This window comes from Anomaloglossus baeobatrachus, chromosome 6 (assembly GCF_048569485.1).
Source record: "Anomaloglossus baeobatrachus isolate aAnoBae1 chromosome 6, aAnoBae1.hap1, whole genome shotgun sequence".
NCBI classification, from domain to species: Eukaryota; Metazoa; Chordata; class Amphibia; order Anura; family Aromobatidae; genus Anomaloglossus; species Anomaloglossus baeobatrachus.
In genome coordinates, this window is record NC_134358.1 from 580,012,622 (window position 1) to 580,029,189 (window position 16,568).

The 16,568-nt window shown below is 54.8% G+C and overlaps 1 protein-coding gene across 1 annotated transcript in view; it reads right to left on the bottom strand.

The window, feature by feature from the left end:
• LOC142243731 (acid-sensing ion channel 1C-like) overlaps window positions 1-16,568 on the bottom strand; it is a 182,153-nt gene that overhangs the window by 44,591 nt on the left and 120,994 nt on the right. The window contains exons 5-6 of the mRNA XM_075315933.1: window positions 10,331-10,396; window positions 707-857 (exon numbers count right to left, since the gene is read on the bottom strand). Of these exons, the coding sequence (XP_075172048.1) occupies window positions 707-857; window positions 10,331-10,396 (217 nt within the window). The remainder of the gene's footprint in view (window positions 1-706; window positions 858-10,330; window positions 10,397-16,568) is intronic.

Here is a 16,568-nt window from a genome sequence, read left to right on the forward strand (position 1 = left end):
ACCACAGGCCCAGATAAGGTAGGAAAATGTGACAATTACATTTACTGGTGACTCCCAGCGGGTAGAGTGTTATTTCCCCCTATACTCCTGGAGGGATCTTCTGGAAAAATGCTTGAGTTTCCCCATTGATTTCCATTATACTCCATACTCAATTCATGCGTCTAACTTGCTCGATTCAAATACAGAGCACTCGAGCATTTTAGTGCTCGCTCATCACTTATCAGTACATTTTGCTACAATAACGTTGTGAAGATCTTGAAACAGCTCACTGGTGTTACCCATCATGAGATGTTTCTTGTGTGGCACCTCGGTAATGAGACTCCTTTTTATTGGCCATCGCTTGAACCAGCTGATATTATCTTTCAATAAGTGTCAGGATCGCCTTCTAATAACTGATAGATTTCCACTGGGGTCAGGACTTTCCAGGGCTTTTTGTTCCTCTCTTTCCTCATATGTTCAAGTTTTTCTCTGTGTCATTTCTCATTATTACACATAATTTATGGACATCTCAGTGATTTCTTTACCTGAGTGGATTGGATGGGTTGTTACCAACATCTGGTGAGAAATTCATGTCAATAGCAGCTATAGAAATATATATATATTTAAGAAAATTGGTGACATGTTGAATACTTATTTCACCAATTGTAAATGTCAGCCCAATGGTGGGTCCAGGTTCCCTTTCTGGGCCAGCGCGGGCCGTTCTCACTTGAAGTATTTCTCGGAGCGGTTGTATTTCTGGGCCATGTATAAAGAGGCGGAATTGCTCGGGATCTTCACCATAGACAGTTCTTTCCCAAATCGAATCATCTTACACGGGGTCTGACATTTACACAGCTCCTCGTCAGTTGATGAAGTCTCTGGACAATGGAGGGAACAAAACATTAATTCTGTGCCGCGGCCCTGCCGAGCTCTATTCCATTAGACACAATGTGGCGGGCTGTCCGCAATCCTGACACCACCACCCCACGTCTCTGACACCACCGCCCCACATCCCTGACACCACCACCCCGCGTCCCTGACACCACCGCCCCGCGTCCCTGACACCACCGCCCCACAACCCTGACACCACCGCCCAGCGTCTCTGACACCACCGCCCCGCGTCTCTGACACCACCGCCCAGCATCTCTGACACCACCGCCCCGCGTCCCTAACACCACCGCTTTGAGTCCCTGACACCACTGCTCTGAGTCCCTGACACCACTGCTCCGAGTCCCTGACACCACCGCCCCGAGTCCCTGACGCCACCGCCCCGAGTCCCTGACGCCACCGCCCCGCGTCCCTGACGCCACCGCCCCGCGTCCCTGACGCCACCGCCCCGCGTCTCTGACGCCACTGCCCCGAGTCCCTGACACTACTGCTCCGAGTCCCTGACACCACCGCCCTGCATCCCTGACACCACCGCCCAGCATCTCTGACACCACCGCCCCACGTCCCTGACACGAACTGCCCCACGTCTCTGACACCACCGCCCCGAGTCCCTGACACAACCGCCCAGCATCTCTGACACCACCGCCCAGCATCTCTGACACCACTGCCCAGCATCTCTGACACCACCGCCCCGCATCCCTGACACCACCGCCCCGAGTCCCGGACAAAACCGCCCCGCGTCTCTGCAGAGCTCTGTCCCATCAGACACAATACAGCAGGCTGTCTGCAATCCTGACCCTACTATTCATCATCCCTGACACCTCTGCCCTTCACCTCCCCACATCACTAACCCCACCACCCATTACCTACCTGCATCCTCGCTGACTCCATCACCCCTCATCCATGACCCCGCCGCCTTGCACCCATGACCTGGTCGCCACAACAGCATTGCCCCATCAAAGGGTTAATGCTGAGCCTGGAGGTAATTGGGGGAATTTTTGGCCAGTAAGTTTAACATCCACGCAGTTCCTCCCCCAGGCCAGCAGGGGGAGCTCTGAACCTGGAATTCCAGGGAGCATTCCTTAACCCTGACCTGAGGGAGGGGTTAGTGGTCAGTCTGTAGAGAGGAAGCAGAGAGAGCAGACGCAGAGTGTGCTGTCTTGTGGAACTGGGGCCTGGAGCTGGAGTAGCTAGGCCCAGTGAAACAAGAATTGCAGAGAGGCATAGAAAAGACTCAGACATCGGAGTCTGTGGTTGCCAGGGTATAAAATCCTTCCCTGGTGGCCGAATCCGGAGGGCAGGAGAGCTGCAAGCCCCCTGACCCAGAAGCAATCTGAAGGTACAGCTGCATCCCAAGGGCCCGGTGTGGACTCCTGCAGAGAAGCACCAGAGAGGGCCTGCGCAGCCTACCACAGAGGGAAAGGGACGAACCACCAGTCCCAGCAGGAGGAGGGCCTTTGCTAAATTCAGAGTGCAGGGTCCTATAGAAGAAAAGAAAGATCAGGGAGTAGGCCTCATACTCAACTGGCCAAAGAGATCACCCCCAGGCACATCCAGGCCGGCCGGATCATCTTTACCACCTGTGACGGTCTCCCTGGACTAAACTTCTGCCAAGTAAAAGAAGAGAAGGTAAAGAGACTGTTGTTTGTGCCTGGTTCTTTCATTGCCTGTCGTCCCTGCACCGTGTTATCCACACAACACCATAGACTCTCACGAGCACCAACAGTGTCCCCGGGGCACCGCTCCACCTGTGGGGAGCAGTACCACCATTGCTGCCGTATCATCACCCCGGAGGCCTCATACAGCAGCGGTGGCTTAATAGCCGCATACCACAGATGGCGTCACGAACACAAACCCCAAGTTACCAGTCATATTTAACTGACACCCACCAGGGCCATGGAGTCGGGCCCCGCCACCACTGACTATCCCCGGACTAGTCCGGCCCGGCACCGGGTGTCCCATAGCCCTGGGGTGGGCGAGTCAACTTTGGCGTCACGAACAGGATTTCGTGCCCGGTCCCACCGGGTACTGTGCGCCTGCAGAAACTGTGCTTAAAAGACTGTGTACTGTTTGCAAATTGCCGCCGCCATTAGCCTCGCTGAGCGCAGGAAGAAGGGGGGCGTGCCCGAAAAAGAGCGCAAAGGGAGCGCGCCATCAGAGCAGAGCGCCGTTAACCCCGCGCTACCCGGAAGAAATTTTGTGAACGGAGCCTGGTGAGGTTCACTAAGGGGGAGGAAGATGTCCGACTCAGAGGGAGAGCAGGTGGCTGCCATAGCCCGAGACGCCGCAGCACCAGCCGAAGCAATCCCCGTCGCCGTCGCCCCAGCCCCCGCTGTAGCGCCGGTAATGCCGATCACAATGCCGTACATCCCGGGAGCAGAATGGCTGCCGCAGTACTCCGGGGAGTCACATACCCTGAGCGACTTCAGAGAAAGTCTGCACAGCTTGTTCCGGGTGTATCCGCTGACTGAGAGCCAGAAGGTGGGCATATTAATGGGACAGCTAGCCGGCGCAGCCCAGCGTGAAGTGAAGTCCTGGCCTGATACAGATAAAGGGACAGCAGCCCAGATACTGGCCAAGCTAAAGAGTACTTTTGACACCCGCACCGCAGCAGAGATAAAGATGAGATTCTTTGGGTGCAAGCAGCGGGCCACAGACAGCATAAGGGACTATGCCTTAAACCTGCAGGAGGCCCTGAAAGCAGTTAAACAGGTGGACCCAGAGAGTGTACGTGAAGAACACAAACTCCTAACTGAGCAGTTCATAGAGGGGCTCCGGTCAGATGCCCACAGGACCCAGCTGCGTATCATGGTCCTGCAGAACCCTGCTCTGGACTTTGCAAAGTTTAAGGACCAGGCCATCCGGGTACTGAGAGAATCTACACCGAATGACCCAGTACCCCTCCGGCCTCTTGCTATCACGTACCCCGGGGTGGTGCCTGCAACACGAGCCGCTGCAGGGGCCGAGGCGCAGTCCCTGGATAAGGATCCCACTGCAGAGCTCAGACAGCAGGTCCAGGAGCTGACCAAGACTGTAGCTGCCCTTGACAAGACCATGCAGTCTCTACAAGTGACCCCATCGCCTGCAAGAATCGAGTTGGCCTCCAGCCCAGATGACGTCCCATGGATGCGACAGAGGAGGATTCCGCCGACCCGAGGAAAAGACACAGACCGGTATGATTCAACGGGACAACCGATCTGCCGCCACTGCAGCCAGGCGGGCCACATTGCGCGACACTGTCCTTTAAACGGGCTGAGCCTGGTGCCAGGAGCCAACCCCCAGGTGTAAGGAAGCCCGGCTCAACCCCCAGCCGCAGCAAGTATGTTGGAGGACGACCGGTCCTTCCTATTGTGCTGGATGGGATCCCGTTAAATGCCCTCCTGGATACGGGGTCCCAGGTAACAACCATCCCTTATAAACTGTACAAAAGATATTGGGCTGATTCAGACATTGACCATGGCCCAGATGATGATGTAACAATTGTGGCCAGTAATGGTCAGCCCTTACCTCAAATTGGGTACAAAGAAGTAACCATTAAAGTGGGGCGGGTAGAATTGCCATGTCAGGGGATGATAATTGTAGATATTGATCGCAAAGAATCTGACCCACTGCTAACCATTGGTACAAATGTGATAGAAAATTGTATTGCCGAAGTGATAATTTTGTTGCAGCAGGCGTCTGAAACTGCCAGCTCCGGGCAGCAGCGTGCCTTACAGAGGGAGATCCGAGCCCTGATGAGGAGGCAGCAGGTAGAGCTGGCCGGAGGAGAAATTGGCAGTGTGAGGGTAAGTGACCCCCTCCCCATTGCAATACCCCCAAGAAGTGAAATGTTGATATGGTGTCGGGCAGCCATAGGCCTCAAGGGTCAGGACTACCATGCCTTGGTAGAACCGGTGTATTCAGACAGTAGGCCTGGAGTCCTGATAGCCAGAGGGGTAGCAGATGTTCGCAAGGGGAGTGCCCGTCCGTGTCCTGAATTGTGGGGAGGAGGAAGCCAAATTGCCCCGGTACGCCACTGTAGCAAAACTGTACACTGTCAGCAACAATACCATCAAAGCAGTGGAACCCTTGATCCCGTCCGACCAGGCGGAAGACAATGGCTCCAAGGGGAAGCTGGAAGACTGGTGCCAAAAATTACATGTAAGCACCGACTCCACCCCCTCACACCAAAAGCATGGGGTTTACCGGGTGGTACAGGAGTATGAGCGGGTCTTCAGCAAACACCCCCTAGATTTTGGGCAGGTGAAAGGGGTTAAACATCAAATCCCCACGGGTGATCATCATCCCATTAAATAGAGATACCGCCCTGTACCCCCAGCGCAGTATCAGCGTGCCAAAGAAATGTTACGGGAAATGAAGGAGGCTGGGGTTATCAGAGATAGTTGTAGCCCCTGGGCAGCTCCACTAGTGCTCGTAAAGAAAAAAGATGGTACAATGAGAATGTGCGTAGATTACAGGCAAATTAACCGCATTACACATAAAGATGCTTATCCACTACCCAGAATAGAAGAGTCACTAACAGCCTTAAAGTCAGCTAACTATTTCTCCACCTTGGATCTCACCAGTGGGTATTGGCAGGTTCCCGTGGCAGAGGCGGACAAGGAGAAGACTGCATTCACGACACCAATGGGCCTCTGCGAGTTCAACTGTATGCCATTCGGGCTCTGCAACGCCCCAGGGACATTTCAGAGATTGATGGAGTGCTGCTTGGGCCATCACAACTTTGAAACCGTGCTATTGTACCTGGATGACGTCATAGTCTACTCCAAGACTTATGAAGACCACCTGAGGCACTTAGCAGAAGTGTTCGAGTCCCTGTCGGAGTATGGCCTGAAGATAAAGCCGTCCAAATGTCACCTCTTGAAGCCAAAGGTACAGTACCTGGGTCATGTGGTCAGCGCAGAAGGTGTGGCACATGATCCAGAGAAAGTCACCGTAATCAAGGACTGGCCAAGACCCACCACGGTAAAGGAGGTGCGGCAGTTCCTTGGGCTGGTGGGCTACTACCGAAGGTTCATTGATGGTTTCACCAAGATAGCAGCGCCTCTTCAAGATCTCCTGGTGGGCCAGCCAAAGAAGGCTAAGAAGCAAAGCCCTCCATTTGAATGGAGCAGCCAACTAGAAACATCCTTTGTCCGGCTGAAAGGGGCTCTCACGGGAGAAGAAATTCTGGCCTACCCTGACTACAGCCAACCGTTTGTACTGTATACAGACGCCAGCAACGTGGGACTGGGAGCAGTTCTGTCCCAGGTACAGGGAGGCAGAGAGAGGGTGATAGCGTACGCCAGTAGGAAGCTTCGGCCCACAGAAAGGAATCCAGAAAACTACAGTTCCTTCAAGCTGGAGTTCCTCGCTATTGTTTGGGCAGTGACTGAACGCTTCAAGCACTATCTGGCGTCGGCCAAGTTCACCATCTTCACGGACAACAATCCGTTGACACATCTGGCAACAGCCAAGCTAGGTGCGTTGGAGCAGCGATGGATGGCCCGGCTGTCTAACTTTGACTTTACCATCAAGTACCGGGCTGGCAAGAAGAATAACAATGCTGATGCGCTGTCCAGAATGCCTCACTTACCCGAGTCTGGAGAAGACCTGGATGAACTCGAAGAGATAGAGTTACCGGCTTTCCATCACCAAGGTGTTTCCCAGTGTGAGCATGCTGTAGGAGAGAAGCGCTCGAGCCAGCACGAGGTCTCGGTCAACCCATTACTCCACCATAATTGGGAAGAAACACAGAACGGTGACCCGGCCGTGCGATTGGTCAAAGAAAAGCTAGCACAAGCTGAGACCCATTTTGGCCCAGATGCTCCAGAAGAAGCCCAGCAACTGTGGGAGGAGAGGGGACGACTGTTCACCTACCAAGGCAAGCTATGCAAGAGATATGTCAACTGGCGAACGAATGAACTCGTCTGGCAGATAGTGGTCCCACAGAGGGATGCTCCAATGGTCCAGGCAGCTTATCATGATAATGCAGGACACTTCCGGTGGAAGAAGTTGGAGACCCTACTCCATGATCGGTTCTACTGGGTGCACATGAGAAAGACAGTCGAGAAGTGGTGCCGAGACTGTGGTCCGTGTAACCTGAGGCGGAAAGATGGTGCCAGCCAGAGGTCTCCCCTACAGCCAATTGTCACGAAGCAGCCCCTGGAGTTGGTGACCCTGGACCACGTGAAGTTAACACCAAGCCGGTCAGGCTATGCGTACGCCCTCACCATTGTGGACCATTACTCTCGTTTCCTGGTAGTAGTGCCGGTGAAAGACCAGACAGCCAGAACAGCAGCTAGAGCATTTCAGGCATACTTTTGTCGACCTCACAGTTATCCGGAAAGGGTACTGACTGATCAAGGTCCTGCATTCGAGGCATAAGTGTTCCGAGAGTTCTGTAACATGTACGGTTGTAAGAAAATCAGAACAACACCTTACCACCCCCAAAGCAATGGATTGTGCGAGAAGATGAACCATGTGGTTATTGATATGCTCAAGACTCTACCTCTGGAAGAAAGAAACCAATGGCCAGAGAAGTTACCAGATCTGGTAGACCTGTATAACCATATCCCAGTAAACTCGACCAACTGCAGCCTTGCTTACCTGATGCGAGCCAGACCTGGCAAGTTACCTGTAGACTTTGAGATGGGAACTGTGTCACCTGAAGCGGTTCAGGAGGTAGAAGATTGGGATACAGAGCGACAACAGCAGTACCGCAAAGTCCAGGAATGCGTAGAAAAGAGCCTGCCCCAAGCAAGAACGAGTCAAGAGCAGAACTACACTCAAACAGCCCCTGCAACTCCCTTAGCACCGGGAGAACAGGTCCTCAAGAAAAAGCAGAGGGCGCATAAATTAGATGATCAGAGGGAGAATGATCCCTACACCATTATTCCCTCCAACTTTGACAATAGTAAGGTATGCCTCATAAGCAAAGATGAAGGCAGGACCTATCAAACAGTTTCTAGAGACCGCCTGAAAGCATGCCCTGAGCAGTGCAAGATCCAAAAAGAAGTGGAAGAAATTCAAGAAAAAGAGGAAGAGATGATACAAACTATCCTTGGCAAATTCCCCAAAACTTGGACCCGAATAAACAATGCCATAGTGGTACCAGTCTTGACGTTCCCGCAGTTGGTCGAGCCAGAGACAGAAGAGGTTCCAGATCCACCTAAGGAACTGTCCGCCCCAACACGAGGTGACACGCCAGCAGTGGAACAGGAGAATCAACCCCCTGCCAGTGGTGAACCTGTCATACCCTTGGCGACTCTCAGTCCACGTAGGCAATCATCACGCATACCTATCAGGGTTAGGCCTACCTGTAGTGCTGAGGTAGAAGACACACCAAGTAGTCAGGGACAAACACCAGAGCTACGCAGGTCCCAACGCAGCACTCGGGGACAGCCCCCTCCAAGGTATAGAGAGTAAAAAGAAAGAGTACTTATTAGAATGTAAATAGTTATGTGAAATGTCTGTAATGTTGTGTATAAAATGTTTTTTTTTTACTAAGTAAATGGACAATTGGGTCACTGGACTATGAGTGGCCAACACTTTAATTGTTCATAGTTAGCACCAGTGTGCTCAGCACCCCTGAAGAAAAACCCCTCCGGCGTGCATAGAGTGGGGTCATCAATGCTCTGACGCACGCCCAGAGCCTACGTTGGGGGTTTTATCGCGGCGGGTCCCCCATGGAGCAGTGTAATGGACACCAGGCAGAGAGCCACACTGGACTCTTATAGTTGTTTAAGGTTGTAACATGTTTTGTTTTGTTTTCTTCAGTCCGGGAGAACTGAGTTTAACTAAGGGGGAGTGTGGCGCCCCAGGACCTGGTCGCCACAACAGCATTGCCCCATCAAAGGGTTAATGCTGAGCCTGGAGGTAATTGGGGGAATCTTTGGCCAGTAAGTTTAACATCCAACGCAGTTCCTCCCTCAGGCCAGCAGGGGGAGCTCTGAACCTGGAATTCTAGGGAGCATTCCTTAAGCCTGACCTGAGGGAGGGGTTAGTGGTCAGTCTGTAGAGAGGAAGCAAAGAGAGCAGACGCAGAGTGTGCTGTCTTGTGGAACTGGGGCCTGGAGCTGGAGTAGCTAGGCCCAGTGAAGCAAGAATTGCAGAGAGGCATAGAAGAGACTCAGACATCGGAGTCTGTGGTTGCCAGGGTATAAAATCCTTCCCTGGTGGCCGAATCCAGAGGGCAGGAGAGCTGCAAGCCCCCTGGCCCAGAAGCAAACTGAGGGTACAGCTGCATCCCAAGGGCCTGGTGTGGACTCCTGCAGAGAAGCACCAGAGAGGGCCTGCGCAGCCTACCACATAGAAAAAGGGACGAACCACCGGTCCCAGCAGCAAGAGGGCCATTGCTAAATTCAGAGTGCAGGGTCCTATAGAAGAAAAGAAAGATCAGGGAGTAGGCCTCATACTCAACTGGCCAAAGAGATCACCCCCAGGCACTTCCAGGCCGGCCGGATCATCTTTTCCATCTGTGACGGTCTCCCTGGACTAAACTTCTGCCGAGTAAAAGAGGAGAAGGTAAAGAGACTGTTGTTTGTGCCTGTTTCTTTCATGCCTGTCGTCCCTGCACCGTGTTTTCCACACAACACCATAGACTCTCACGAGCACCAACAGTGTCCCCGGGGCACCGCTCCACCTGTGGGGAGCAGTACCACCATTGCTGCCATATCATCACTCCGGAGGCCTCACACAGCAGCGGCGGCTTAATAGCCGCAAACCACAGGTGGCGTCACGAACACAAACCCCAAGTCACCAGCCATATTTAACTGACACCCACCAGGGCCACGGAGCCGGGCCCCGCCACCACTGACTACCTCCGGACTAGTCCGGCCCGGCACCGGGTGTCCCATAGCCCTGCGGTGGGCGAGTCACCTACTGCCCCTCACCACTGACCCCACCTCATTGCATCCCTGACTCCACTGCCCCTCATCACCCTGCATCCCTGACCCCACTGTCCCTCATCCCTAACCCCACCACCCCTCCCTGCCTCACATCCCTTAACCTGCCACCCATCATAGCCCCAGATCCATGACCTCACCTCCCCTCACCCCCCCCTTATCACTGGCCCCACAGACCCTCATCACCCTGCTTCCCTGACTCCACTGCCCCTCACCCAAAATCCCGCATCCATGACCTCACTGCCCCTCACTGCCATGCATCCCTAACGTCACTTTCCCCCCCTTCATTTCTGACCCCACCACCCCTCACTGCCCCACATTCTTGACCCACCACCACGCATCCCTGAACCCACAGCCCGGAACCCGCATCCCTGAACCCACCACCACGCATCCCTGAACCCATCGGCCTTCACCACTCCTCACTGCCCCTCATTCTCGACCCCACCGCCCCTCATCCCTGATTCCACATTCCTGTCCCTACTGCCCTCAACATTCCTATTCCCTGATTATACTGCCCCTCATTCTACTGAATCCCTGACCCTCCCAGAATTCCTGACCTGAAAGTCTCCATTACTGACCGATATTCTTCAATAATTCCTCCGCACAGATGACCTTCTCACGCGTCTCACATATGGTATCATTACCTGGAGAGAGAGGAGGGGATGGATTATTTACGCACATAATATCTCTGCTCTGCTCAGTCTCACATACACTTATATAGGTTCTAAAGATTTTGGAGGCGCCTGTTCTCTGGACCCGAACAGGTTGGATCCACGTCACCACCACCATGAAGAGCAATGATGCAGCCTCATACGGCAGAAGACCAGCGGACAGTGGTACCGGGGAGGAAGGACCAGTGGATGTTCGGGTTCGCTGGGTTCTCCAGAACTGTAGCTAAATGTTCGGTTCAGTACCTGAACTTGATGCAAACTTGACCCTGAACCCCGAACCCTTTATAAGTCAAAGGGGACCTGAACTTTGGTGCTCTAAAATGGCTGCAAGATGGTCAGTGCTAGCGGGCCGCAAAAGAAGCAAAATGTGGGAACGGAAATGACAAAAGGGTCCTGTCACCAAGGAAATGAACAGTGCCCCCACACAGACCAATGTCAGGGGTCCTCACACACAGACTAATGTCAGGGGTCCTCACACACAGAATGATGTCAGGGGCCCCCCCACACACACTGATGTCAGGGGTCCTCCACACAGAATGATGTCAGGGGTGCCCCCACACAGAATGATGTCAGGGCCCCCCCCACACAGACCAATGTCAGGGGCCCCCCCACACAGACCAATGTCAGGGGTCCCCCCACACAGACCAATGTCAGGGGCCCCCCCACACAGACCAATGTTAGGGGCCCCCCCACACAGACCAATGTCAGGGGTCCCCCCACACAGACCAATGTCAGGGGTCCCCCCACACAGACCAATGTCAGGGGTCCCCCCACACAGACCGATGTCAGGGGTCCTCACACACAGACCGATGTCAGGGGTCCTCACACACACTGATGTCAGGGGTCCTCACACACACTGATGTCAGGGGTCCTCACACACACTGATGTCAGGGGTCTCCTCACACACACTGATGTCAGGGGTCTCCTCACACACACTGATGTCAGGGGTTCCCCACACATAGAACGATGTCAGGGGTCCTCACACACACTGATGTCAGGGGTCCTCACACACACTGATGTCAGGGGTCCTCACACACACTGATGTCAGGGGTCTCCTCACACACACTGATGTCAGGGGTTCCCCACACATAGAACGATGTCAGGGGTCCCACACACACTGATGTCAGGGGTCCTCACACACACTGATGTCAGGGGTCCTCCACACATAGAACGATGTCAGGGGTCCCACACACACTGATGTCAGGGGTCCTCACACACACTGATGTCAGGGGTCCCACACACACTGATGTCAGGGGTCCTCACACACACTGATGTCAGGGGTCCCCCACACACACTGATGTCAGGGGTCCTCACACACACTGATGTCAGGGGTCTCCTCACACACACTGATGTCAGGGGTCTCCTCACACACACTGATGTCAGGGGTTCCCCACACATAGAACGATGTCAGGGGTCCTCACACACACTGATGTCAGGGGTCCTCCACACATAGAACGATGTCAGGGGTCCCACACACACTGATGTCAGGGGTCCTCACACACACTGATGTCAGGGGTCCCACACACACTGATGTCAGGGGTCCTCACACACTGATGTCAGGGGTCTCCTCACACACACTGATGTCAGGGGTTCCCCACACATAGAACGATGTCAGGGGTCCTCACACACACTGATGTCAGGGGTCCTCCACACATAGAACGATGTCAGGGGTCCCACACACACTGATGTCAGGGGTCCTCACACACACTGATGTCAGGGGTCCTCACACACACTGATGTCAGGGGTCCCACACACACTGATGTCAGGGGTCCTCACACACACTGATGTCAGGGGTCCCCCACACACACTGATGTCAGGGGTCTCCCCACACACACTGATGTCAGGGGTCCCCCACACACTGATGTCAGGGGTCATCACACACACTGATGTCAGGGGTCCCCCACACACACTGATGTCAGGGGTCCTCACACACACTGATGTCAGGGGTCTCCCCACACACACTGATGTCAGGGGTCTCCCACACACACTGATGTCAGGGGTCCCCCACACACACTGATGTCAGGGGTCTCCTCACACACACTGATGTCAGGGGTCCTCACACACACTGATGTCAGGGGTCCTCACACACACTGATGTCAGGGGTCCCCCACACACACTGATGTCAGGGGTCCTCACACACACTGATGTCAGGGGTCTCCTCACACACACTGATGTCAGGGGTCCTCACACACACTGATGTCAGGGGTCCTCACACACACTGATGTCAGGGGTCCTCACACACACTGATGTCAGGGGTCTCCCCACACACTGATGTCAGGGGTCCTCACACACACTGATGTCAGGGGTCTCCCCACACACTGATGTCAGGGGTCTCCTCCACACACACTGATGTCAGGGGTCCTCACACACACTGATGTCAGGGGTCCCCCACACACTGATGTCAGGGGTTCCCCACACACAGAACGATGTCAGGGGTCCTCACACACACTAATGTCAGGGGTCCTCACACACACTGATGTCAGGGGTCCTCACACACTGATGTCAGGGGTCCTCACACACGCTGATGTCAGGGGTCCCCCACACACACTGATGTCATGGGTCCTCCACACACAGACCAATGTCAGGGGTCCCCACACACACTGATGTCAGGGGTCCTCACACACACTGATGTCAGGGGTCTCCTCACACACACTGATGTCAGGGGTCCTCACACACACTGATGTCAGGGGTCCTCACACACACACTGATGTCAGGGGTCTCCTCACACACACTGATGTCAGGGGTCTCCTCACACACACTGATGTCAGGGGTCCTCACACACACTGATGTCAGGGGTCTCCTCACACACACTGATGTCAGGGGTCCTCACACACACTGATGTCAGGGGTCCTCCACACACACTGATGTCAGGGGTCTCCCACACACACTGATGTCAGGGGTCCTCACACACACTGATGTCAGGGGTCCTCACACACACTGATGTCAGGAGTCCTCCACACACACTGATGTCAGGGGTCCTCACACACACTGATGTCAGTGGTCCACACACACACTGATGTCAGGGGTCCTCACACACACTGATGTCAGGGGTCTCCCCACACACACTGATGTCTGGGGTCTCCACACACACACTGATATCAGGGGTCCTCCACACACACTGATGTCAGGGGTCCCCCACACACACTGATGTCAGGGGTCCTCACACACACTGATGTCAGGGGTCTCCCCACACACTGATGTCAGGGGTCCTCACACACACTGATGTCAGGGGTCTCCTCACACACACTGATGTCAGGGGTCTCCTCACACACACTGATGTCAGGGGTCCTCCACACACACTGATGTCAGGGGTCCTCACACACACTGATGTCAGGGGTCCCCCACACACTGATGTCAGGGGTCCCCCACACACTGATGTCAGGGGTCCCCCACACACACTGATGTCAGGGGTCTCCTCACACACACTGATGTCAGGGGTCCTCACACACACTGATGTCAGGGGTCTCCTCACACACACTGATGTCAGGGGTCCTCACACACACTGATGTCAGGGGTCTCCTCACACACACTGATGTCAGGGGTCCTCACACACACTGATGTCAGGGGTCTCCTCACACACACTGATGTCAGGGGTCTCCCACACACACTGATGTCAGTGGTCCTCACACACACTGATGTCAGGGGTCTCCCACACACACTGATGTCAGGGGTCCTCACACACACTGATGTCAGGGGTCTCCCCACACACACTGATGTCAGGGGTCCTCACACACACTGATGTCAGGGGTCCTCACACACACTGATGTCAGGGGTCCCACACACACACTGATGTCAGGGGTCCTCACACACACTGATGTCAGGGGTCCTCACACACACTGATGTCAGGGGTCCTCACACACACTGATGTCAGGGGTCATCACACACACTGATGTCAGGGGTCCTCACACACACTGATGTCAGGGGTCCCCCACACACACTGATGTCAGGGGTCTCCTCACACACACTGATGTCAGGGGTCATCACACACACTGATGTCAGGGGTCCTCACACACACTGATGTCAGTGGTCCACACACACACTGATGTCAGGGGTCCTCACACACACTGATGTCAGGGGTCCTCACACACACTGATGTCAGGGGTCCTCACACACACTGATGTCAGGGGTCCCCCACACACACTGATGTCAGGGGTCCTCACACACACTGATGTCAGGGGTCCTCACACACACACTGATGTCAGGGGTCCTCACACACACTGATGTCAGGGGTCCCACACACACACTGATGTCAGGGGTCTCCTCACACACACTGATGTCAGGGGTCTCCTCACACACACTGATGTCAGGGGTCCCACACACACTGATGTCAGGGGTCCTCACACACAGACTGATGTCAGGGGTCCTCACACACGCTGATGTCAGGGGTCCCCCACACACACTGATGTCAGGGGTCCTCACACACACTGATGTCAGGGGTCCCACACACACTGATGTCAGGGGTCTCCTCACACACACTGATGTCAGGGGTCCCTCACACACACTGATGTCAGGGGTCCTCCACACACAGACCGATGTCAGGGGTCCTCACACACACTGATGTCAGGGGTCCTCACACACACTGATGTCAGGGGTCCTCACACACACTGATGTCAGGGGTCTCCTCACACACACTGATGTCAGGGGTCTCCCCACACACACTGATGTCAGGGGTCCTCACACACACACACTGATGTCAGGGGTCCCCCACACACATTGATGTCAGGGGTCCCCCACACACATTGATGTCAGGGGTCCTCACACACACTGATGTCAGGGGTCCTTGTGGCGCCCCAGGACCTGGTCGCCACAACAGTATTGCCCTCCCAAAGGGTTAATGCTGAGCCTGGAGGTAATTGGGAGATCTATTGGCCAGTAAGTTAACACCCAACACAGTTCTCCCTCCGGCCAGCAGGGGGAGCTCTGAACCTGGAACTTCAGGGAGGATTCCTTAAGTCTGGCTGAAGGGAGGAAGTAGTGGTTAGTCTGGAGACAGGAGTGAAAGAGGACAGACGGAAAGTAGTGCTGCCTGGTGGAACTGGGGCCTAGAGCTGGAATAGCTTGGCCCAGTGAAGCAAGAGGTGCAGAGAGGCACAGAGGAGACTCGGACATCGGAGTCTGTAGTTGCCAGGGCATAAAATCCATCCCTGGTAGCTGAATCCGGAGGGCAGGAGAGCTGCAAGCCCCTGGCCCAGAAGCAAACTGAGGGTACAGCTGCATCCCAAGGGCCCGGTGTGGACTCCAGCAGAGAAGCCCCAGAGAGGGCCTGCGCAGTCTACCCCACAGAAAAAGGGACGAACCACCAGTCCCAGCAGCAAGAGGGCAATTGCTAACCCAAAGTGCAGTGTCCTAAACAGCAAAGAAAGATTAAGGAGTAGGCCTCATACTCAACTGGCCAAAGATCACCCCAGGCACTTCCAGGCCGGCCGGACCATCTTTACCATCTGTGACGGTCTCCCTGGACTAAACTTCTGCCGAGTAAAAGAGGAGAAGGTAAAGAGACTACTGTTTGTGCCTGTTTCTTTCATTGCTTGTCGGCCCTGCACCGTGTTAGTCACACAACACCATAGACTTCCACAAGCACCAACTGTGTCCCGGGGCACCGCTCCACCTGTGGGGAGCAGTACCACCATTGCTGCCACTTCATCACCCCGGAGGCCTCACACAGCAGCGGCGGCTTAATAGCCGCATACCACAGGTGGCGTCACGAACACAAACTTAAAGTCATCAGCCACATATTCTACTGACACCCACCAGGGCCACGGAGCCGGGCCCCGCCACCACTGACTACCACCGGACTAGTCCGGCCCGGCACCGGGTGTCCCATAGCCCTGGGGTGGGCGAGTCAACTTTTGGCGTCACGAACAGGATTTCGTGCCCGGTCACACCGGGTACTGTGCGCCTGCAGGAATTGTGCTTAAAAGACTGTGTACTGTCTGCAAACTGCCGCCGCCATTAGCCTCGCCGAGCGCAGGAAGAAGGGGGGCGTGCCTGACAAAGAGCGCGAAGGGAGTGCGCCATCAGAGCAAATCGCTGTTAACCCCGCGCGACCCAGAAGGAAATTTGAAAAGTGAACGGAGCCTGGTAAGGTTCACTAAGGGGGAGGAAGATGTCCGACTCAGAGGGAGGGCAGGTGGCTGCCATAGCC